At 42.9% G+C, this 26,241-nt stretch overlaps 1 protein-coding gene across 7 annotated transcripts; it reads right to left on the bottom strand.

The window, feature by feature from the left end:
• Positions 1-390: 390 nt before the first annotated feature.
• LOC133108744 (angiomotin-like protein 1) lies at positions 391-24,701 on the bottom strand. Of its 7 annotated transcripts, none has more exons than XM_061218459.1 (15): positions 24,645-24,701; positions 22,860-22,992; positions 22,289-22,333; positions 18,293-18,439; positions 16,979-18,038; positions 13,380-13,644; positions 12,338-12,482; positions 11,982-12,071; positions 8,212-8,357; positions 7,750-7,899; positions 5,773-5,966; positions 5,380-5,505; positions 4,809-5,035; positions 4,126-4,383; positions 391-2,967 (listed from the first exon to the last, which is right to left on the bottom strand). In XM_061218459.1, exons 2-15 carry the CDS (start codon positions 22,948-22,950, stop codon positions 2,870-2,872), a joined length of 3,042 nt encoding a protein of 1,013 aa, XP_061074443.1. In that variant the 5' UTR covers positions 22,951-22,992; positions 24,645-24,701; the 3' UTR covers positions 391-2,869. The 7 variants fall into 7 exon arrangements, with proteins under 7 accessions (XP_061074443.1, XP_061074442.1, XP_061074444.1 ...); XM_061218458.1 differs by having other exon boundaries at positions 24,572-24,682; XM_061218460.1 differs by having other exon boundaries at positions 5,380-5,469; positions 24,572-24,682.
• Positions 24,702-26,241: the final 1,540 nt, after the last annotated feature.

Genomic DNA, 26,241 nt, shown 5'->3' with positions numbered 1-26,241 from the left:
CAGGTGACATCACTTACCTTATTTAGCCGGCGTGCATAATGGCTGCTCTCTCTCATCTTAGATGGGTGCTACCCGACAGCTAGTGCTATAAGGTTTCCTTATATAGTATTTACATTATACTGTATTATTATTATTATTATTATTATTATTATTATTATTATTATTTATATTTCTTCTGGAACACTGCTGGAGAGCTGATCTTCAAAAGCTATATTTCTGGAGCTGGAAAACAGGACAATGTAATATTGTTCCCGGGTCAACAAGAAAAATAAATGGAATGGAATGGTATGCATTGGCATTTTCAAACACCTTTACTGCAGTAAAAGTTTCTTCTTTGGTAAAAACAAACACTGAAGCACATATTACTGACATGAAGAAAAAGTGTGCAATTTTGCAATTTAATCTGTACAGTACACATTTTAAGGCAAGTAGGAATCTCTTTGGTTGACCAAACCAACATTTGCTACACAAGATTACACAATATTATTTATGTACAAATATCGCCTTCCTGTACAGGTTTGTACAAACATCTAATCAGAAACAACTTGAATATTTACTACAATACCATTCACAATATTTTGGAATGAACTAAAAAGGCTTCAACACAAAAAAGGCAGTAAATGGCATAAACAGTCAGTGGTCGTGCTTTTTGAATGCAGGACATTTAAAAATGTAGTGTTTTCTAATTCACTTGCATTGTAATAATGCCAACTCATAAAATAACATGTTAAATGTATGTCGTTCATTATAGCATTTTGTACTTGAAACAGAAGCAGGATTGAAAGAGCAGGATTAGAACGAAGTGATACGCTACAAATAATATTTTGGCATTCTGATCAAAACAAGTTTTTGCCATGCAGGCTAATAATACTAAAAAAACCCTTGAAGCGATTTCTGTTGTAATTTACTCATGTTTAGTTTCTCTTGTGTCTCCCAATGTTACCAGTGTGGCAACATACATTTTATGCTCAAAAAACACAAATGTCAGACACCGAAACAAGATTGGTTCAAAAAAACAGGAGTAATTATTGTTGTTAGAACCCTGTATTTTTCCCTGCATTTTATCAAATTTTTTCCATACAAAAACAGAGAAACCTGCATTAACACAACCACTGACAGTAAATATTTTGCAAGATGACTGTTTTTCATCGGAGCAAAAAAACATCCAATTCAAATATTCCTGTTATAAGTGTTACCCATTATAACATGCAATGGTATAAAATTGTCTGCTTGCAGGAAAATACTCATCTGATGGCACGTTCCTGCAAAGGTTTTTATCCTGGTATGCACCCTGAGAGCTTAATAATATTTTATTGTTATTATTATTATTATTATTATTATTATTATGAACTGTTTAAAATGAAATGAAAAGTGAAAGTGAATGTACAGAAAACCTAAAATGCAGATGAATCCTGACAAATATCAAGTTTTTGATTTTAATAAAATTAATCTAAGATAGCAATCTAGAGTAGAGTTTATCATATAAGAGGACAGAACTGAGTCCACTTGCAGTGTGATGTACATTTACAAGCTACTATATATCATTCAAAAAAAGAGAAAATCAAAAACTGAGAACTGTTCTAAATCTTTTCCAGGTTTAAACATTCTTCTCTCAAATGCTGCTCTCAAATGCTCAGTGAGGATGTTTTTAGTGTAATGCATCTTTTCCGATGATCCACAAACATATTACACATTATTTCAGACTCCTTCACTGTTCATTTTCTCACTTTCTGTTGTAAACATAGGTTTAGATAAACAAAGGGAGTTTAACATCAACAATATCTTTTTGGGGGGTGCGGGTTATGTTAATTGGAACTGATGAGTTTATTTTATTCTAATGCAATTTCTATATTGTCAATTTGTTGTATTTTATTTTACATCTTTGTGTTTACTTGCACATTTGTGTAAGTGTAGAAGTGTAGCTGTACACTTTGTGTAACTAATTATGCATTTAGAATATATACTTTTCAGTGTCTCAAAGAAAACACTAATGTTGTCTTTTGATTCCTCCCCCTACACTTACGTTTGTCCTTACGTTCACCAAGCCAAGCTGTGCCCAGCTGCTATTTCTCACTCTATCACAGCTCTACCAGTGTTTCTACACTCAAAATACAGCCCCCAGCTGTAAGCCCAAGGCCAATGTCCTTGTGGAATGCCAGCCACACACATCAGCAGGTTGCGTCCCTTACAAAACTCACAGCTGAAATAATATACACACAGAGATGCTGCTTGCCTTATGGGAGTTTTTTTCTCTCAAAAAAAAATAAATATATAAAACTATACTCCGTTGGGATAGTGTGCACTGTGGCGAAATTCATGTTCTTTTTGCTCTTTTCAGGCATATTTCTCTTGCATTGTCATTCCATTTTAGAACTGATGAAAACAGCCAAATTCACTCAGTATTTTCTAGAAACATAAAGGCACTAAGCACTAAGCACACATAGAATGCCATACTTGTTAAAATGTGTCAATTTTTTAAGACTGCAAGGTTACAGAACCAAATGAAAACTGTCAAATGAACCACCAATTTTCTCTCCATGTCCCACAGACATTTATCTCCACCCAGCCTTTCTCCCTCAGTCACCTCTCACCACTTCTCATTCCTTTGTTGCTTCCAGGAGCTTCTTCCATTTAAATTTCAACAACTGTGAATTTCCAAAATGACCTCCTAGCTTTTTCTTCCTTCTTTCAAGAAAAAACAGTCCAAATCTTCTACGGCATCCTCACATTTCCACTTCCTCATCTGGTCCCTTTCCACTGACTGCTTCTATAAGTCTCTCTCTCTTTTTCTGTCTCTCTGCTGGACACCGCAGGCCAAATCTGATCAAAACCGACAGCAATATCCTTCCTCCATCAGGGCAGGCCCGGCTCAGATGAGGATCTCCACCAAGTCAGCATCGGGGAGCTCGTGTGTGTGGCCAGAGCTCCCGGGACGCCTGCTGTCCATCACTTTGCCAAGGGCAATCTCTGCAGACAAAGACACAAATACACAAAGGGCAGGTGAATAGGCGGAGGGGGATACACGCAGGCCTGTGTTAGTCCTGTTCTTAGGGATCATTGTGGGCATTCCTGAGCTTTAGCTTCCCTTTTAAGGAAACAAACCCTGTGATGCAGTTTGCATTTCCTCAAATTGCCTTCCTTCCAAACCAATGGCTGGGTTTTGTTGAGGCAGAAAAGATGCATTACATTATGTTAATGGAATCTTCTGTACAGCCCTACATCACTACTGGACTCCACTCAAAGCACTGAAGCAGCCAGCATGACTCCATTCAGCACTCAAGAACCAATTCACACACCTCCCATGATGTTGCACAAATTAAGCAGTTCCTGGTACACAATGCAGTAATTGTGGCTTTCAAATGTCTCAACTGACCGGTACACCAGCTTGCTAATGTACATATTTAATCAGCCAATAATGTGGCAGCAACTAAATGCATAAAGGCATGCAGACATGGTCAAGAGGTTCTTCAGGCCAAATGGGAAAGAAATGTGATCTAAGTGACTTTGACCGAGAATGATTGTTGGTGCCAGACAGGGTGGTGTGAATGTCTCATAAACTGCTGATCTCCTGGGATTTTCAGGCATAACAGTCTGTTGTGCGAATGTCCTATGCAGTTTGCAGAGAATGGTGCTAAAAACAAAAAACATCTAGTGAGCAGCAGTTCTGTGGGCATTAAATGCGTTGTTAATGAGCAAGGTCAAAGTTGTCAAAGCTGGTCAAAGGTGACAGTAACGCAAATAACCACACATTGCAACAGTGGTATGAATAAGAGCATCTCTGAACACACAATGTGTCTAACCTCTTACAGCAGCAGAAGAAAAAAAATAAGTCTAATAAATACCCTACACAGAAATATTCCATGCATTTATTCATATTTATTTTTCCTTTAAATTGTGCTTCTGTGAACACGCATGTTGGTGCTGCCTTTATCCAAGGCCATATTTTTGGACTGCTTTGCCTGACACATGCTTTTGACTAGGCTTTTGAGATAGTGAGAGACTACGTATAACAACGCATCAACTGCATGCTTTTCAGATGGACATCCCTGGCCCAGTGGCGGGGGTCTGTGGTTTGAAGGGCAGGGCCCCCGGGCAGGGCCCCCGGGCAGGGCCCCCGGGCCTCACCTGTCTTCTCTCCCGCCCCCCTGGCCAGGGCGTGGCACAGGATGGGGCTGCCGCCGGGCGTGTTGCCCAGCCTGGTCCTGCCAGCGATGGCCGTGGCCCTGAGCAGCTCAGGGCTCTTCTCCGTCTGAGTGCTGCTGTCCTTGCTCCCCGTCTTCACGTGGGTGGAGAGCAGAGGGGTGGAGGGCAGGGAAGCAGGGGCAGGGATCAGTTGGAGGGAAGGCAAGAGGTGCTCCATGGGCTCTTTGCCCAGCAGCACACCTGAAACACAAGGAGACCAGCGTCAGAACCCAAAAGATGGAGGCCCCCCCTACAATCCTTCTGGTGTGGAGGGGACATTAAACCTCCCGGTGTAAAAACTAAGAAAGTTAATAACAAAAAACGATATTCTAAGTGAAATGTTTTCAATTGCTGAAAGCCTCCAATTAAATTTATCAGCCCAAAGGCTAAAATCAGCCTGCTCTCCATCAAGGTGTATCAGCACAGATCTCTGACAACTGTTACAGTCATGTAAAATACCTACTGCACGTCAAGCAACATGTGCTCACCGCTGTGCAGATAGTATAAGATGAAAAGATTTTATGTGATTAATATGTACTATGTAATGCATGACTACACTACCACATGGATCCTGCAGAGCTGAACGAACGGTGCACTAAGTTGGTCACACTCAAAGTGCCACTCACTAGTGCTGCCCTTCCAGCCTCTCTCCTCCCTCCTCCCCTCGGGGATCTGGCTGCTGGTCTGGGAGGCCTGGCGCAAGTGTAGCCCTGTTGCTACGGAGATGGAGGGCACGGAGCGGGCGGGCCGCAGAGGCACAGTGTCAGACTTCCCGGGCTCCTTCCTGGAGCGCTGCTGCAGCACCTTGATCATCGCGTCCTTCTCGATGATCTGAGCGTGCAGGTTCTTTATCCTGCCGGCGCGAGGAGAGAGGAGTGCCAGACAGCCCCGGGGGAAAAGGATGTTTGGCAGACAGAAGAAAGGCAGACAACATCAAGCAGTTTGTAATTTAAACTGTGTACTCAAGTCTGAGTCAACTTCAACGATATTAATATTTCTGGACAATTCCGAACTCCGATCCAACCCCGAGGTGGACATGCTTGTAGGCACTTTGTAACTGACCGAGGGAAATGTATATGGAGTTTAAAAGAGCTTGTGCTCATTCAGTGTTAACTGAAAGGTAAAAGGAGACGTTGGCTGTTCTCTCAAAAACGCCTTCGCTTTTTGCGTCTCCTTTCCCTTTGATCTCTCTGGTACCTGTGCTCCATGTCCTGGCAGCGGCGGTTGGCTTGCAGGATCTCCTCCTCCTCTTGCCAGATGCGCGCCTCCAGGGAGCTGTCGCTGTAACTGCCATTACGGGAATGGTTTATTATGGTGGTGTCCCTGTCGAGAAGGACACACCCAGCCGCGTCTCACTACAAGCCAACCACATAGGCACTTCAGCATCGGACCTTATTAAAGGAACAGAAGCCTGAAGAGAAGGGGAATGGGAGGTCCCACATCAGATGAGATAAATGAACGCGAGACGGACCGAGACACTGCCTCTGCAGAAACCCTTCATTAAGAGCTATGAAGCTGCACCCGTGTGGTGTTGTGATCCCGCCCCCTTGCATCCTGCACTGTGGTCCGACGCCCTGGAGTGCTTTTTACCTCTGAGCGGCGGCAGTGGCAGCAGCATCCATGGCGAAGTGCCTCATGGCACTCTCCTCCAGATACTTCTGCTCCCACTTGGTCATGTCAGCCTCCAGGGCCAGGATTCTTTCCTCCTTCTCCCCAAGCAGCTCCATCAGGGCGGGGGCGTTGTACTCCGAGGGCGGGGCTCCCTGGGCTCCTCCCCCCTGACGCTGTTAGAGAGAGAGAGAGAGCTGTAATACATGACATTTTTCATACCATTTGCTATTTGTCTTGGGACTACACTTCCTCCTCAAGGGAATTACTGTACTTTTGCATTGCAAATTGCTCTGGACAAGAGTGTCTACTAAATGCCAGTAAAGTAAAGTAAATTTGCTCTTTTCATGAAGTTCAATGCTGACCCCTTATACAACACTCATGAATCTGAATCAGCTCTAAGTGGGAGCTGGCATTGAAAATGGAGCCACACGCAGGTAAAACAGTCACTGCACTGTCACTGCGCTTCTCACACAGGGTAGTCTCACAGCAGGGTATGGCAGACTAATAGGAGACAGAAACCAAGAAGGTCTGCCTCCTGCCTCCACTGGCTTTGAATGTAGAACAGTTTTGCAATCAATAATTCAAAGGCCCAACTTTTTGAACCGCTCTCTTTTAGGTTTCTAGCTTTGTGAAAGAGAAAGTGTTTCATGACCGCGTACCCGTGACACAAGCCCCAGGGTTCTCAAAAAAAGAACTCGAGAAATAAAACCCATGCATCGAATGCTTTAAATATCACTCAACGAGTTCTAAGCTGCTGGTTTCTTTGTGTTTTCACTAAGCTGTCAACTGACTTCTAGCATGTCCTTTCTTTGTGGGGCTCTTCTCTTACGCCCTGCAATTATGGCTGAGGCAGGCAGCATAATTGCAAAGAACAGGAGGCCAAGGAGGTGAACAGGAGACTCCCTTCTGTGACTCAAAGGAACTGAAACGACCAAACCAGCTGACGCATTTCCAGAAACCGCTGGCACTTCCTGGGGGCAGTGACCACTGACCCCTGAGGATTCCATAGCATGCATGACATTCCAACCTCATGTAGCTGACAAACAAACTGGTTAACAGATTAGGAGTGTAGAGTAACAGTCAGGGAACTGCACAGATAACTTGAGTTTAGGAAGACTGCATTGCAGTTGGGACAATATACACTCAGTGAGCACCTTAGTAGGTATTTATTTATGCTGCTGTAGCCTATCCACTTAGAGGACGCGCTGTGTGTTCAGAGATGCTTTTCTGCATATCACTGTTGTAATGTGTGGTTATTTGCATTACTGCCACCTTCCTGTCAGCTTCGACCAGTCTGGCCCTTCTCCTCTGACCTCTCTCATTAACAGGGCGTTTCTATCCACAGGACTGCTTCTCACTGAATGTTTTTTGTTTTTCGCACCATTCTCTGATGTTGTGTGTGAAAATCCAAGGAGATCAGCAGTTTCCGAGATACACAAACCACCCTATCTGGCACCAACAATCATGCCATGGTCGAAATCACATTTTTCCATTTTCTTATGTGAACATGAACTGAAGCTCATGACCCGTATCTGCATGAGTTTATGCATTGCACTGCTGCCACACGATTGGCTGATTAAATAATCACATTAATGTGACTAATAAAGTGCTCAGTGAGTATATATTCTCACAGTTTCTTTATGCTCACAGAGTATATATTCTCACAGTGTATGCATGTTGTATGCATGTGTGCTACGTGAAATGGACTTACATTGTCTGAAAAAATGTACCAATAGTATGTTAGTAGTTAGTGCTGATACCGAACTCTTTAAAAGACAATGGAAATTATGTATCTCAATATGTCCGTTTCAGTCGATTTTAACAACGATAACCTGAACCGAACCAGGAAGTGATATGGAATGCATAGCATTCCAAGTGTTATCAACGATGCCTGGCATCGTGGAGTTGCCTCTGTCCATGTGTGGCATAACTCTGGGCAGGGGTGGGGTGTCTCACCTGCTGGGAGCGTAAGGACTCCAGCTCTCTCTCCAGCCGTGTACGTAGCCTCTTCTCCAGCTGCTCCCGCTTCTCACACGCGGCCTGCAGCTGTGATAGGGCCTGCTGCAACTTTTCCACCTTCTCAACGTACACCTGCTTCCTCCGCAGCTGCCCAGGGAGAGCCCAGCCCAATGGTCAATGTCACAGTCTCGCAACCTCAATACAGCCATTTCACCTCAAAAGGCCCTTCAAACTTAACTTATTTTCAGTACATATCTATTCTTCACTACTTCCACAACGAAGTACATCCATATAGAATCAGACCGTCACATAATACACTGCTTAGAAAAATGAGCCCAGCCGAAGTATTACTGAATAAATCAGCAGCAACTGGACCTTGGAATAGAATGCAGGAGACCCTTATCAGGGTGGACACTTGTAAGCAGTAAGTGGATAAGACATGAATTTAAAAGAAGTTACCTCCTCCTCCAGCTTCACCACTTTACCCTGAGCGTTGTTAAGGGCTTGCTCTAGGATCTCCACATGCCGTCGCTGGTCCTCATTTGCCACGCGCAGGGCTGCTACCTCCATCTCCAACTTCTCTCTCTCTTTAATGCTTTCCCTGCCTGGGGAAAACAGAGAGAAACTCCAAAAGCTATATTTATTCATAAACCAATTTATTTTTCCTCACATGAGTCTGGATACTGTCACATAGCCATCCTACAGATAAGTTGTGATATACAAAAAAAACTTATTTATAAAACAATTTTGATAAAAGACATTATCTACAATCTTTTCTCACATCGAGTGAGAGGTTTAGGATTGAATTGGGATAGGTGTCTAACAGGCATTCAAAATGTGAATTCACTATGATGGTGATGGTACAACTTTTACACATTTTTTGTCCATCTGATTTGATCACACAGCCAATTACTTTTATCTCAGAGCTGAGGTATACAGGGTACAAGCACCACCTGAGGCCTGAATTTGCCCCCAGCAGAACGGTGAAGTTAGTGAGATTTGCGGGAGAGTAAAGACCTAAGTGTGGGTTTCCACTTGGCATTGCACCTGAATTATTCCAGAATACATGTTTGAGAGGCCTCGCTTCCAAATGCCGTAAGTGCTGATGCCAGGTGGCGGGTGGGGACTGGGCGGGGACTGGGCGGGCCAAGGCAGCTCACATGGCCCTCAGCTTTGTTCCGTAAAAGCGAGGGCTGGTTCAGAGGGGGGCCAGCAGACAGGAGAGCGCTGGCCTTGGCAGACAAACAAAAATGTGGACTCCATTCCACATGGCATGACACGTCCATGAGGCCTACCACTGGATTTAGATTTAGGTGAGCAGAGGCCAGGTGGCAGGGAGAAATGGGATCTGTGTCACTCACCAGGACTGTGTGTTATTCAGGAGAATACACTGACTGCCACCCTTGAGGACAGTCAGCTATTTAAGAGAGCCCTGCTCTGGCAGGTAAACAGCAGTAATGCCATAGCCAATGCATCCCAGTTAGCATATAATGTTAATGCAACACTTACTGAACTTTACACAACTTAAAAAACATTGCATTCTTTGTGAGTCCCTAAAGACACAGATCTTCACCCCCATCAATTATGCAGAGCTAAGCGGCCACAGTCGACTCTGAGCGAGTCGGAATTCGATCCCATGGCTGGCATGATTATAATAAATGCAGCCCTGCACAGTACTGTTGCTGGACCAAGTATATCATATTCACCCTCATGCTAACAACATTAATGTGAGTTAAAAACCAGCAAGATGTAGCTCTGTTCCTTTTCCATATACAGCCAAATGCAAGTATTCATGGCAAACGGGTTGCTTTTCCCCTGTACTAATCATATTTGTATTTCAATCAAGCAATAATTATGAGGAATGAGGAAACAATTCTGAATGTGAAAATGTATTTTGCCCCATTGCTTGAGCATAAATTGATTGAACTATATTACAACAATGCCATTCAATGAGTCAAGTCCAAGGGAGGGGAAGTGAGCTCTTAAATGCAAAATTGTCAGGAAGGCCCAAGGACAAGGTCCCACAGTACACATGCAAGTACACTGAGGGAAAATACAACTGAGAACTGGGGAAAGAGAAATCTTTCTGGGATACCATTCTTTATTAAATATGTGGCGAAAACAAGCTGTTTAGAGCAGAAGGTCAGGAGCAATGAGCAGATGCAGGAGCCTCTGCTGGACTGTAATTATGAGGCCTAGGCAATCCCAAGACTCCTCTTCAGTCTGCGCATCAGGACATTTTGTGGCAATTTAATTTCTTTTCTCGCTGGTTTCCTATTTTTCAGGCTTTGTCAAGGTTTGACATGGCACGTTCCTGAAAGAGAGAGCTCGGTCTTTGGTACATATAAAACTGCTCACAATCTGTAACTCATTTTCAGAACCGGGAATTTAATAGAGCACTTCAGGTAAATTACAGTACCCACGACGGCAACAATCCTATTCCCACCAGGATCCAAGCTCATAACACTCTCCTACTTGACATTTTTGACCTCATAAATCCAGAGATCTCAGTCTCTTGAGTGGGGGGGGGGGGGATGGCAGAAGGAGGAGAAACTGTATTTATTTAGTGATCTTAAGTGTGTTATTTTGTGAAGGCAAATTGTATGTCTAAAAATAGAAAATGAACACTAAATGTGCACCCACTATACATATGAAGACTAGTAGAGAGAGAGAATCTGCAAAATACATTGTCCCTTTTTTCACTGTGGTCTTTAGAGGAAACACTACTTCAATGTGCACATTTATTATCTCAGGACATTGGGGCCTGCTATCTGTGACCCTCTCAGATCTGAGTCACAGTGACTCGGTGTAGGTCACAGCCATATTGAGTGCTTCTCCCACTGGTTGGGCCTGGCAGAGGAATCTCTCCCAGAGCAAGTCAGCATTTCACAGGCACAGTGCAAAATACCAGAGAGCTGGGAGATAAACACCAGGATTAGAAGCTGTGGTTGGCAGCACAGCCTAATCAGTGCACCAAAAGTAGAGGGAATGAGTGAGAGAGTTATACAGAGAGAGAGAATGAGAAACAGCTAATGAGAAAGAGCATTAGAGAGAGAGAGAATTATTGTAACTGTAGAATCCCTGTTTTCCATTAAGTAAATCACTAAGAAGGCCACTTGATTTCATCTCTCAAAAGAGATTTATTGAAAATTAGGATAATGAGTGCTCTTATGTGTAGTTATTTTCCCATGCACTTCACTTCCTCTAATTGACAGATACTTATGGGCCCTTTCCTTAAGATGGGCCTTCTCCCTAACATCCAGTTTTTTGTCTTTTTGTTTTGGTCTCAAACTGGGCTTCAATAACAAACCGATTTAACCAGAGCTGAGGACTCGCAGACCACACGGCTCCCCGAGACACACAGACAGTACTCCTCACAGTGGCCTTGGCAGAGTAAGGACTGCGAGCGCAGTCTATTGTGGAAACAACCACATTGTTATGACACCCCAATGCACTGCCCAAGGAAAACTATTTGACTTTACTTATCTATGCACATACTGGAAAGAGTTGGATGCAATATATAGACAACTGCAGAGTCTTACAGATCTGCCTACCAGGTATGTGCTTTGCTAATAAGCCTACGGCCACCTATTTCTTCTGGTGAGTCAGGGTCTTGTGTAGGCAGAGCTCCAATAGGAGCAACTGGCAGCGCACTGATAAATATAACAACTGAACAGTGAGTAATACCTGTTGGAATGAATCAGACAGCACGATCTTTAGTGTTACTCAATAAGAGTCAAATGATTGGTAAATGGACAGGAGTGGAGCCACCACAACATACCACAACAACATTGTGTAAATGCATTTTACACAGGTTTTTGGGTCAGTCCGCAGGGCTATTAATAGGATTCCTACAATGCTAGCATAGTAACCACCAAGCAGTGTGACAGAAATCCAGCCAAACTGGCTCATTTGAATTTCCAAAGACAAAATTGACAATAATGGAATATGATTTCCAGTGATCTAGTACAAAGTGCCCTTTGATGTGCAAGGCCTGTTGACCGTCAAAAAGCACGACAAATCAGGCACTTGTGAGTTTTTAAATGTCAATAAGGAATGTCCCTGATTTATTTGAATGGTTTCTGTTACTTAACAAACCCCTTTTTCCCAGAGGTAATTCACTTGTAGAACACATTTATGCCACACATGGTGGCATAAGAATGAAAGTGAGAACGAGCCAGACAGAGGCAAACAGTATAAGTATTTGTGCCAGCAGGCTACACACTCACTCTGTGGCAAATAGAGTCCTGTTGCCCGCCTGTCCTCATGGTCCTCCAGGTCCCGGCTGGCCAGCTGCCTGTTGGCGGTCTCCAGGCGATCTGCAGGTGAGAAGGTATCATAACAGGCAGCCTCTCAAGTACAGCCTCACCTAAACTGAGGCCATCTGCCTTATGATAACAGAGACGTATGAGGCATGTTCTAACTTTGTTTCCCAGGGGATGTAGCAGAAGGTATTACAGCACTGTGTGGTACACGGGAGACATTAGTCTGTAGGGTTTTAATTGGCAGGTTCAGTTACCTCCCAAGTAATGTAAACCATAAGGTATGGTGCCATACGTGTGTGTGTTTGACCCTAGTGTCTGACCTCTCAGATCGCGGTTGAAGTCATGCAAGCGTCGGATCTCCCCTTCCAGCTTGTGTTTCATGGCCTTATCGAGGGACTCTCTTTTGGACGAGTTCTTCACCAGACTCTCATATGCCTCTGAGATCTTCTGGATCTCCACCTCAAACTATGAAGCACATGAGAAACGCAGCCATGACCATGCAGTTTAACTTGATCACACTCATCCATGGATTCACCACTGCTTCTCAAATCAAGACATTTTCACTTGTCACCATTTGAAATAGGCTTCTCAGCAATTTCATTAATTTGATATAACTACAGTATGTTTCTATGGGAACCACAAATCGGTCTATAACCCTCTTGTCCCTACCCCCTGCTGACAAACACACACTCAAATGACTTGACTTTTCGTTACAAAGGATTGTTGTGGTCCAACAGATGGACCAGGCCTCCACACTTTTGCTGTATAGGCAAGTGGGAGGCTTATCAAAGAGTCTTTTGTTTCAGCATTTAAAAGGGGGGAAGGGATGGCCTGGCAATGAATCAAGCTTAGGTTTCTGTTCAGGCAGCAGTGAGACGCCAGCTTGCTTTACAATGGGCCTCCACCCCCCACCCTCCTGAGGGCCCATCGCTGGTTATGCCAGACAGACTAACAACACCCCCCCATGTATTCTCCAGCAACAGTCCCTTAACTATTTTCTATTACTTTTATTGTTATCCCCGATTTGTTATCATCCAAATAGAGAGTGTTTTTCAATATGTTGCCAATCTGGTTCATAGTGCTGAGGTTGATGATAATCTATGGATGAGAATTGTTGATGAGAATCTGTTAACTCTATGGAGCATAAGTGTAGGGACTTATCTGCAAGATAAATGGAGTAGTAAATTTAGAGGCAGACACCATGGGATTGAATCATAGCAGTGTCCTCTGTTTCACTATGCCCTAAACAACTCTAAATCTGCACTGGATTCATAAATTATTAGTGCTAATTTGTAAGTGCATTTTTCTTTCTATGTTTAAAAAATCTATAATATGTGAAATTCAGGCCACGTTTAACAGTACCCGCTGTATCTTGTTCGCTTTCTCGCAGTACGCCTGCATCTCCTGCCTCAGGGACTTGTTCTCCTCGGACAGGATCTCCACCATCTGCTGGGCCCGGGCCACGATGGCGAAGGCTGCTCCCGGGTGCTGGTGAGCGGGGAGGTGGGAGAGGGGCAGGGGCGGGGGCTGAGGCAGGGGCTGCAGACCCCCCGACAGGGTAGAGGCCTGTGAAGCCATGGGACTGTGCTGCTGCAGGGACAGACCCCCCAGGGACACGGGGAACTGCCTAAGGAGGAAGAGAAAGTGAGAGAGCCAGTGAAATAAGGTGTATTTACAACAAATAGATGCTCCACCTGTTAAAATTAAACTAGACAATTATAAAAACATAAAATTACAATACAACTAAAAAACAAACAAAGAAAACAATGTTTCAGTGCGTATCTGTATTTACACAGTTTTGGTGGATTTATCGACATCTTTGGTAACAAAAATGTGTTTCCACACTCCAAATACCAAATACCAGAGCTCCTAAGCTATTTAATAGGAGCACGTCATGTGACTTATTTTTCTTCCAGCAGTAGCTTATTTGAAAAGAACTGGCTAGTGACACTCAACAATGTAGTCTGACATGGAGCAACATATCAAACCTAATTCTAATGACGTTTTTTGATTTTAGACACTTGCTTTTGTCACGGAATGTTCTGTGAAAGTTCTTCAGTCATATATTTGAGTGTCGTGATGAAAGTCACTTGCTGACACCTCTGTCCCTTCATCACAGGAACAAAGTATGGATAAATGTTGCCCCTGGTGTTTGCTACTAAGGCTGATACATCAGACAGAATCCCCGGAGGACGTCAGGAATTGTTCTCGTAAGACTAGAGTTACAGAGAGATCACTTTACCTTGACTCACACCTGACTCACACCTGCAAGACATGCCCAGAAGGCACTTGTGCCATATCTCACATCTACCTGGCAGCCCTCCCCTGAGAGCATTGCCCTTCTTTCAGATCAGCCACCAGAACTTTGCATATAAAGGTCAAATGTCGACTTGGCTGCCACACCATGAATGAGTGAAGCCACCATGTGCTCATGTCTCATCTGGGTCACTGCTACAGAAGCCAACTGTGTGGGAAACTGTCACTGATGAATCTTATTATGCTTGAGGCATAATAGCACCCAGCGTCAGTGTGCTTTACGGGGGACTGAGGCTAGTCGTCACATGGGTTGGTTGTCACACTGCTTATATCTCGCTCCCTAGAAGGCACTGTTCAAAGATTTCGGGATGGAAATGTTCAGTTTTGGGGTCAGAGTTCACCCAAATGGCCTTTTTATGAATGAGCCACACATCATTGAAGTGAGGGGAGGTAGGGAGGAATGTTTTTCATGTCAAAAAGTAAAATTCAACTCATTGATGTTTTTCTTCTAAACTTCTAAGCTATTAATTCATCTTCAAACAATTATCAACATTGAAAACTGTGAAGGGAGGGCTATCATTTATATAGGTTTTTATTTTGTTAGGCTACAACATGTGATTATTAGCTACAATTCTAGCAAAAATGCACCATTGGGGATGGTTGTCACATTTACTTCGGGGTTGGTTGTCACATGTCATTTCTTATGTCAAATCTATAGCCTAAAACAAATGTCTATCCCTACACATTGTAAATGTTATCTGGTTATGTCCATCAAAGAACGTTTTGCTATGAAAGGTTTAATTTAAAAGTGTGTTCTAAATAAACATCTTTGATGTAAGATATTTGATAGATATTTAACATTTCTACAAATATAGAACTTATTTGGTGACTACAGTATTTATGAATGCTTAAAAATCATTCTTTACTGAAAACCTTTTGTGACAACCAGCCCCATATTGTGTGACAACCAACGCTGTGACAGGTTGTCTTTGTGCATTTCCCATTTTTCTTAAATTGAAACTAATGTATAACAGGTATACACTAATACCTAAGACTTAAAGGGTTGCACTAGTGTTGAAATGACTCTTACATGATGCACTGAAATTGAGTTTGTCACAAGTGAGCAAAAAGTGTGATAACCATCCCTGATCTCCACTATATTTGAACTCTATTGCCATGTAAACTGTCTCCACACTCAAAAAAGCACAGGGCTCCTTTGGAACTGAGAATGCTGAGAGAAATCAAAGACAAATGGCCATATGTCTCCTGTTTTCCCATGCCGTTGAGACAAAGTTATCATTTAGAGGCTGCAGCACCACTGTTTTGACCTCTCTAAAAGCTAGGGATGCCACAGATGACCGGTTTCACAATATACCATGGTAAGAAAAAGTGACAGTTATGAAACTGGAAAGTTTGAAAAACAACAACAAATCAACAAAACATGCAATTTGACCAAGGGGGTGTACTACCATGGGAGTTTAAACTACCCAGGGTTTCTTTGCATAACCTGGCTTCACAACAACCACTACCGGGCTTAACCGGTACTACAAAAGCGGCCGACTAGCTAAATCAAGATGGGCTTTGTTAACCAAGTGCTGTGCATGTTCCCGTAAAATTGGCCGTGTATGTAAAAATGGGCCTATAGCACTGCAACTAAGGCCGTAAGCTACTTGAGCAGCATACTTTTCATCTGAGGAAAAAACTGATATGAACGAATATAACTGACGGTAACGAAGAAGTTAGAACATAACACTCATAGGCGAATAGCAAAAAGTAACACCGATTCCGCCAACAATGCCAGGGACAAGGATCGGCAAAAATTGCTAATAGTGTAAATTTGTTAGTTATTAGTTAGTTAAACTTATTTAGGCTATCACACCACTCTTACCGAATAAATCTACAATCTCACAAATTGTCCAACATTCTGCTTCAGGAATTAGGCTACACATTCTAAAATAATCATAAAATGATTATGCCGGAAGCTAAAAGGTTTATTCTCAAACTCACACCACAGTTTATTCTTAAACTCAAGAATCTTATAATTAAGGGATGTAGGCTATATAGATATTGGCGCGCAGGGTTCAAGAAGCTTGCATTATGTCGTCTACTGTATTCTCTCAGTTGAAAATCTTACATTATCCTATTGTGTAGTAACCGTGGAGAAAGCCAGCCGATTCATTTGATCTCCACCCACCCCCAAGCTCTACGCTAATGGCCTGGGGAGACATCCTTTTCCAAGCAGTTGATTGAAGGGTGGTGCTTTTATACATTTCAAGCTGATAACCTGAACATCACCTGCCCTGGACCAGTTTAGCCGTGCAGCATACGTTGCCCAAGCAATATACCCAGATTTTAAGGAACTCCAGTGTTACAGCTCAAGTTACCTCCCTTGCTCCCCAAGGGGTGAGCAACCATGGCTCATAAAACAGTCATCTGCAGTTTTGCTTCCATACAGTGATGAAATCCATCACCACAGGTTGACATATTATTACTGCTGATCAAGCAACACTGCTTAGCATGTTAGAAATGAGCAATTACTGCTCATTTCTACTTAATTACTACTGCTCAGGCATGGTGTAATAAACAGTTTGTATTTGTGCTAGAATGTAAAACAGGGCTGCCAAGCCTGGGCATTTATTGCCAGTTGAAGTGAGAGGGGTTAGGGCCTTGTTTTTGGCTCATAGGTGTGAGTTAATAACAGTTACCTGGTGTAGTACTCTGGTGGTGGTGGGTATCTCACATAGGTGATCTCTGTCTTTGTTGGCTGAGGCATGGGGTATCCTTTTGGCAGGTCTACCATTGGCCCTGGGTGCTGGTCACTGAAGAAGTGTCCATGTTCTATGGGAGAGGAGGCCGGTGGAGTCTTCCCCATGGGGGAGAGGGTCTGCTTAGCCTTGAAGGGGTAATCGGGCGGAGGCCCTCGGGGGTCCCCTCCTTTCCCCTGAGCCTGGGACAGCAATGGCAGGGGTGGAGGTGGGGGCACCCCGCCCTTCAGGGCTTTGGCAGCGGAGCCCTGGGAGGGCAGGCTGCTGCTCCCGGACCCTGGTGGGTACTGTTTGGCCCCATTGTGCTCCAGGGACATCTGCATGATCCGCTCGCTGAGGGACCTGACGTGACCCTGCTTGAGCTCCTTCAGCGCCTCGTCCTTGTGCGGCTGCCCCCCGCCCGAGCGGTTCACGCTCGCCCTGCCCTCAGTCCGGGCTTTCAGAGCAACCGAGGAGGAGGAGGAGGAGGAGGAGGATGAAGAGGAGGACGAGGAAGAGGACGCGGAGCTGACGGTGGCGGCGGAGGTGACGGGGGCTCCTCCTGGCGCGTAGTACGCCGTGCTCACGGCGGCCGCCTGCTGATGGCCCCTGAAGAGCTGCGACTGGGCCTTGGCCTCCTCGTAGGTGGGCAGCTCCTCGGCTTGCTGCTGCTGCTGGGCGCGGGTGCCCTGCTTCTCCATGGCGGTGCTGTCCACCTGGTGCTCCTGGCCCTGCGGCTCCTGCCGGGCGGACTGGTGCACCACCTGCGGGTCGTCCTGCAGGAGGTTCTCGGTGGAGGACGGGGCGCTCGGCCCCGTGCTGGCCTGCTGCTGCTGGGGGGGCGGAGGCGAAGCAGGCAGCTGGCCCGCGGCGTCGCCCTGGTGGCCCCCGTACCTCAGGTGCTCCTGCATCAGCCGCTGCAGCACCGTGCCCGATACAGAGTCCTCAGAGCCCCGCATCTCACTGCCAGCGGGGTACAGGGGGGGCGGGGCTGGGTAGACACCGAAATGGGCCTCCTCACCTGGGGGAAGTTCAGGGATAACAGCTCAGCTGTACGCAGCTCTGGAGTACAGACAATATAACTACAACTTCATGATATAACTACATCAATACAAGTATTGATGTCTATGCTAGTATTATTCTGAAAGAAATGTACTGACTTGAGAGGCACCTCAGGTCAGTCCAAATGAATATAAAACTAAAGTTAGAAAACTGTTTGCAGGCACTGAGCATGAATGAATATACCTTTGAGTAATGTAAGAGGAGACCTCATACCTGATTCCCTCTCAGCTCTGGGGAAGTGATGGGCTGTCAGTGGGAGAAGCTCATGGTTTCCTACATATGGCAGCTGCTCGGGATAGTAGCAGACAATGTCATCTGACACCCCAAGTGGACTGTGCAGGCTGTGATACCCAGGGAAAGCTGAGAAAAGTGAGGGGGGAAAAAAAAGATTTCTTCATTTGTTGGGACTGGGCAACACAGATTGAGCCACTAAGTATCAACTAACAGTTCTCATCATCACATGAAAATAAATATATGAGGACAGCCTAACTCATAGGCTAAATATTTGCATGTCAGTCATATACCAAAATAAACATATTTGTGTTTACATGTACAGTACACATTCCACAAATGTACATACTGAATACAAAACTGCTTTACTGCAATTAACTGCTCAAATAAGACAGTGTTAAATATTTACTTATTTCGTTGTTATCAAGGAAGAAATCTCCTCATTATTTTTAAAATGTGATTAAATTCAAGTAATCATGTTGGAAATGCATTACGTATACATGTACTTGTAACTCACAGCACTCCTTAAATAGGAAATAACTACATTTATGGTGGCTTAATTCACATTGAATTAATGGCCATAATAATGCTATTGCTATCCACACAAGTGCATTTGTGAATAAATATTGCCCTGTTGTTATTTTAAATCCAACAGAATATTTTTGCAGCTGCAAGAAAGTTCAGTTTCAGCACAAATTATAGGCTACAGCTGAATTTTAACAAGCTCTGAAAATATAATAGAGATATCACAGGAGGTTTTGAAATCCCAATATTCAAATATAATGACCAGACAAGGGGAGAAATTATGCACATTTTCAGTTCTACAAAAGGCCTAAGGTTGCATGAGGTATACAACAGCCTGCTGTCATTGGATAATTTTGAACAGACATAGGCCCATTAATAACAAATCATTTTAAAAATTGGGAAGATTTCTATTTGGTTGTGAGATAATATTTTGTCAAGAATACTCCCAAAAGTCATACATATGATACATATGCCTATTATTGTTTGGTGACTGTCTCTAGCACATGCAGGAAATAATAAAATGGCATATTCATTGAATATAGTCACTTTCCCCCATAAAATTTACATTGGTTACCATGCCGAATTAAAATGACCTCTTTAACTGATACAACAAAAGTGAATAAAACTCATACAGCAACCATGAAATGCTCTTTGCAAGTTCAAAAATACCATTCAAGGAGCATCCAAGATACTGTACAAATGTATGTGTTGGGAACTGCTACCCTAACTTTCTGGGAATGTTCTATTCTTTTAAGCTATTACACTGGGATGTTGTCTCCTGGCAGGACATGTTATCCTCTGCAGAATGGGAAGCATGTGATACAGAGTGTAGTTCTTGTGACTTGATCTTGTGTCTGTGTAAAAAGGTATTTCAGATTCTTAAAATACTGCGTAAGCGCCTCTCATTTGACACTCCCAAGACCATTAAAAAAGAAGAAACTTTGTGAATGTCATACACTTGGAAAAAATATTGAATTCTGTTAGATCAACTTTATTATTATTTAAGTATAATATTTTAAATAATAATACTTGTCAGGGAACAAATAGAAAATGCCAAAGGGCCAGCTGGTCTACAGATAAGGAGCAAAAGAACTGGGGGGGTTGGCCATGTGAGGTGTAAATCTATGTGTGTGTGTGCGTATGTGTCAGTGGGTGTGTGTGTGTGTGTGCGTGTCTCCATGGGGGCGGCCTAGCAGACCTCATGCTAACATCTTACTTTGAGATCACAAACTTTGCAACAGACCTGGCTTTTTACTTTTTGGTTTGAATTGGAAGTTAGCATTTAAGTCCTGCACCTTGATCTGGCTTTCTATATTCCATCCCTCGTCTTTGGCTTGGCTGTCTTCAGGCTTCCTGAGCATTTTGGGAAGAAACAAGCTGGGGGTTTGGTATTTTCCTTCATCCATTTCCTTTGTGATTGTTTTCTGTGTCTGTAACCTTTAGATTAGACGTGCATATTTTTGTAACTTAATAAAATTCCTCATTTTAACCTGCTGGCAAGTTGTATATTTTGATAAAGGTTGATCCAACAGGTTTCCCTGCCCATCACTGAATTTGCCGATTTAATTAATTTGATTTAATTAGCAAATTAAATAAATGGTACAGCCTGAAAGCTTGTTACTGATGACTTTCACCCCAGGGTCAGTCGTTCATGCCTAACATCCAGTTAATTAATGTTCTCTCAGTGTGTTCAAAAGAAACCTCCCCAAAAATTTTGTTTTGGCCTACACTATAAGCCAACTACGAAGGGTTCCCTAAAATAACAAAATATTACATTCCATGTTATGATCTAGGCCCACATTATGCGAAGAGATTATGAATAAAGCCTCTCTATACCTATATCCAATAAATTAGTTTTACAACAATATGTCTTAAACGTAGCCTATTACGCGGGCACGTGCCCCAAATAAACGAAACCTTGTAAACATAAATGTTTTATTTCTCGTCATTTACAGCATTGATGTCCTTCTTACTTCATAACAATCATTTAGAGGGCGCAATGTAAACAAACAATGCAATACCCCGAGTTAAATACTTGGGCCCTACTTATATTATTTTTTTAATTCCAAATATTTTACGTATCGTGTAAAAAATGTACATAGTTAACACAGTATTCCTACAGACTGCACATCACAACGTACAATTATTACTACACTGTTATTTAAATCGGAAATAGACGCACGTGTAGTTTAAGCCACTAACATCGCGAATGCATGCTATGTACAGAGTGCCTGTCACCATCATAAACATGTAGGACATTAACCCAATTTTGTTCCATTTAACATTGGTTGAAAATAGGCTATTTGTAATGACCTACAATTCCACAACAATCAGAAACCGTGAAACCAACCAACTAACAGAGTTTACTGTATATGACAAGGACTCCGCGTGCAATCAACAGTGCAGACGCTGTGGTTGAATATGAGAGCTGAAAGGGTATCGCAAAGAGCGTAGGTGACACACTTTTCATGAACGCAAATAGAAAACTAGAGGATGCATTTCAGCAACACCTAACTATGACCACACTCTACTTTTCTAAAAACTTTGCAAAGTTTTTTTGCAATAGATTGGGTGTATACAAAAGTATTTAAACTTTACAAAAGTATTTAAAGTTACTTCTGTGTAACGCATCAGATATAAAAACATGCAAGAGCATCGTGTTTATCACAAGAACACCGAAAATAACATTGACCCGGGAGCCAAAAATATATTTTCGTAGTTAGCCGTGGAGAATAGCGACAAGTTGAGAACCTGAACCAAGTTAGGCTATCCCCACTGAGTGCAACAAATTCAGATAACTAGTAGTCCATGAAACAAACGTTATTGTGTTGTTACTGAACAATGTTCTTTACCTCTTTTAGCGTTCTTTGACGTTACTCCTAATTATCCCATCAAACAGTGCCAATATGTTTCTTCCCACGCAAATAATCACAGCAAAATGCGATAAAGTGCTTCCCCCGATGATGAGCTTGACATAACGTTTTGAAAGCTGTTTGGGACGGAGCCGAGCGGGGTAGTCGGAGTAACAACAATCACTCCCATTCATACTGGAATGAGAGGAATGCCAAAGTGCTAGATCCGCTATCCAGCAATCTCTCGGTCCTAGCGCCGGAAATTTCCGTTGTCAAATCACAGCGCTTTCCAAATCTGTACGACCTCTCCACATTACCATTTGGCTACATATATATAAATATATAAAAAATAAGCATTTAGATTAATATGAATTCATATTAGAATTTTACCAAAATAAACTTTTTAAAAGTCAGCATTGTAGCTGGAAATATTCACATAGTTGGGCCTATATAGAATTAGGTGGGCCCAAACTACTTAGCTGGGCATTCAATCTCAATTGGGTCTGGTGGTGCTTCAGCCACGGTAAATGGCTGGGCCAGGATACTATTTAGGTGGCTGTGGCCCAAGATGGCCTACCCGTGCTACATGGTCAAAGCATACCTATTTGTTCCATGACATGTTGGCTTGGCAGGTCAATTCCATTGCCTAGAACAAAAAGAAAGGAGGTATATGCATGATGCTATAATGTTGCTAATTGTGTTGCACTGGAATCTGAAAACAGCATCTTCACATATTGCACTGCAACTCAAATAATTCATTTCAAATTAATGTTAGCCTTCATGATGTTAGACTGAATACAGAAACATTTGGGGTAGTATGTGTTGCAGAGGCCAGACTTTTGGCCAGTTAACTGTAGCAAAATCAAATTGTTGAATATTGGGCAAAAATATCTGTGCAATGTGTAATGCTTAAGGATGTTGGGTAGTTATCAAGTTGTAACACGCCTGATTCTTTGATTGGACTTAACTTCAATTACCTCAGAATAAACAGCTCTATTAGACGAGTATATACTTTGTAAAAAGACATCAGCCTCTGAAATCAATTCACATTTATCTGACAGTGCTGACCCTCGACACTGTTTGATTGTCAGCAGAATAGTACAAATGAGCTGGACAAAGTTAATCTGCCATGCATTGATTTGACCAAGTGTACTGACGTGGAGAGCTCCTACCTCTCTGTGGGGTTGCAGTGCGATGGTGGACTCCAATGTGATCCAGCCATCGGGCCACATCTTCTGGGATCCAGTTATCGCCAGGATCCATTCCTGTCCCCTTTCTGTCTCAAAAGAGCCTCTCTGGCACTTTCTGAAAAGTGTAGGCATAAATAGAATCAATCTCTTTTCTGATGCTAGTTGTAAAAAAGTGTTACTGTGTTTAAAGCCATCCCATTAGGGCCTGGTTTGAGTTAACCTTAATTTCAAATACAATACTTAAAGGTACAAAAGGTCATTTCGGACTTCTAACAGTCAAGAGCGGAATTGTAGCAACAAACACCCTCAAACCACAACACTGTTTATCCCTCCCCCTTCTCTATGAATGCACTCACGTTGAAACGCCATTGGCTGTGGAAATCAGAACAACTTTTCAACCAATGAGCTTGAATTATTGCACAGCTATACAATGTTTTGGTACAGAGTGCCGGCCCGTGAACTGTATATTTTTAAAATCGAATTTGAAGACTATAAACACAGGCAGAGGGTGAGTCAACATATCAGTGAGCCTTTTTCAATGATAGGTAGGGATTTACAATGGTCTTGTGACAATGTTTTAACCCAGAAATCTTACTTATCGTACCTTTAAGGCCCTAATTCATCAAGCTGACAAATGGAAAGACAAAGTAAATGTTTTTAAACTGCTGTTCACTTTCACTACCCTATTACATTGGTTGGTTAGGTCCTTACAACCCTAGCACTGGGAATAATCAGAGACTGGGGGGTGTCAAAATGCCTATTTGTTGGCATTTGCTACTCTGGAATTTCAGAACTACCTGTGAAACTGTTTTAACTGTTGCCGGGATCAAAGGACGGCAGTTACAGTATTTCCTACAGCAATCCAGGGGCCTTCACCTAAATCGTATGCAACTGAAGTCCAGGAAAAGCTCTAGCAGTAGTGATTTCTTTTTTAAACTATTTGCCCAGTGAGCAACTGTCAGCTGTGGGAATAATAGAGAGCAATTATTTTAAATAGTATTATATAAATTTACATTTGTGCATCAGAATTTGTTTTGCCGACACATGATCTGCAAAAAAAAGCAGTTAAAGCATAGAAAGTCAAAAAATGTGCATATAGAGTCAGATGTCTTAATGCTGTTTATGTTCTCTGGGCAAATGTTCTGCAAACATAGCTATGCAAGTGTAACCTGAGGGCATAAGACACCATGGAACGCCTTCCACTTTTAAAGACCTCGGCTCATTAAAAATGCCTTCAAGCCATATTTGTCCTGGGAAAATGACATTTTCAATAGGTTGAACTGAAAAAGTGATGGTTTGTAACACTCCCCAAATGAATTAGCAACAATCTAGTAAATATCCTATGCATAAAGAAAAATTATAACAGATTATTGTTCTGGCTAATGACATCTAAGTCCTTAGCCCAGAAACCTGTGGTTTGAAGGCATTTTTAATGAAATGTTGATTTCCTTAATGGTCTCACCATAACTATTTAACCAAAGAGCCACCCAAAGAAAAACATGAATATTTTGTTTTGTAAGGAAAAACATGATCTTTTTAATCGTATCACCCAAGTGCACCTTTCACCCCCCTCCCCCTTCATTTTTACTGACTGCTGCATGACTGTGTGAAGCCTTAAAAAACAGTGGACAGCGCTCCTCATGTCTGAGCCTGTTGTGGTTGAAAACCGAAGCAAAACATGGTTCTAAACTAACCTAGTACACAACTTCTCTCCGAGAGAAGCTGTCCCGCTCTTTTTATTCTGCTTCCAGTTGGACAGGGCCTTACCTTGGTCCCGTCGCGGGCGATGTGGGTGATAAGCTGGCCTCCTCTCTCTGCCGTCCCTGTTGCTGTGAACAAAGAGGCTGGCGATGCACTGTGCAGCCGACAGAGTGACGCCGGTGTCAGAGGTATGCAGAGGCTGCCCAGACTTGCTGGGTTCAGAGGCAGACTCTGAAAGGCCTTGGAATGAAAGCGAGTGAATCAGGAGAGAAAGAGAGGGAGAGAGAGAGAGAGAGAGATGTCTGTAAGAGGAATCTTCCTAGAACATTCCAACACCTTGTTAGCTGTGGAAGAACTGTCCTTCCCTGGGTTATCTCCCTGTTACAACAACTCCCAACACAAGGACAAGGTCAGAGGGCCACCGTGTGATCACGGGCAGCCATTTTGGTTTGCCTAGCTGAATTTGATGCACTGATGCACGGGTGTGTGCTCGGCCGCAGAAAAGATCCACAGTACTAAATGCCTGTCAAGTGTATTTATGAATTTAAGTATAGGATTACCACAAATAAAGGTTACTGGACTTGTAAGACATTCAGTGGCCAAATTGTAAAGTTGCCACAGTTCAGTAATTTTGTTCTGCAGCAGGGAGAATATGCAGAGATCAGGGGCAAGCTTAATCTGTATTATATTGGGCTCTTATAAAAATCTTTTTTTATGAGGCTCGTTTCACAAGACAATAAACAGGTAAAATAGTTCTGTACTATTCAAACCCAGGACATACAGGATCTTGACAGTGACAAAGGATGATGACAATGCCTTATTTGCATCTGTAATGACTGAACACAATGGCACCTGGTAACAGTGGAAGAAGGGGGTGGGGGCACTTTTAAATCCAAAAGGGACAATATGTGAATAAATGTTCTTTCATCTTCATATTTTCTGTTTCATGGCATCCGTATGTTGTCACCCTTCAATGAAATCTTCCGGCCACCAGAAAGACCATGGCCATTTAAAAAGTCCATGTCAGAATTCTGCATTTTTGTGAGACTGTTAATCGACTTGTAAGTGCAAGATAAAAGGCATGCAAAGATAAAAGGCAGCACCCATCAGCTTCAAAGACCCACAGGTTTATGGGGGGTTTCAATGTGGACGCATAGTGGGCTTAGAAGGTCGTTCAATGCAAAATACATGTAAAATACATTATAGTGCTTCTATAGTACTTCCTACCATAACTACATAGGAAACCAAGACCTTCCCAGGAAAATATTGCCCATTTTGTATTTTATTACTTAAGCACAGTGATAGTATCATTATTTTCTTTTGGACTCGGTCAAAAAAAATGTATAGCATCTGACGAGGGAGTGACGTTGTAATGCCTCACATCACCCTCAGAGTGATGAAACACTTGTTAAACTAGCTGTTTTGCAGTTGTTTCCTGTCACAGCAATATTCAGTTCATCATCAACCTATCACAACTGACTCTCAACATCATCATGTGCATCACCGGAGTGCACCATGTTATCTTTTCTATTTCTATGGCACTCATCTCATGGTAAGGGCTGGCAGGAGAAGAAACATACTGACAGAGCAATACATTCATTCCTCTACTAAGAAAGCATGCTGGGCTGCTGGGTGGCTCATCCTGTATAGGCACTGCTCTCAT

Source organism: Conger conger, chromosome 13 (genome assembly GCF_963514075.1).
Source record: "Conger conger chromosome 13, fConCon1.1, whole genome shotgun sequence".
In the NCBI taxonomy this organism is placed as follows: domain Eukaryota; kingdom Metazoa; phylum Chordata; class Actinopteri; order Anguilliformes; family Congridae; genus Conger; species Conger conger.
The sequence above is the reverse complement of the archived record's forward strand: the minus strand, read 5'-3'. Positions and strand labels throughout refer to the sequence as shown.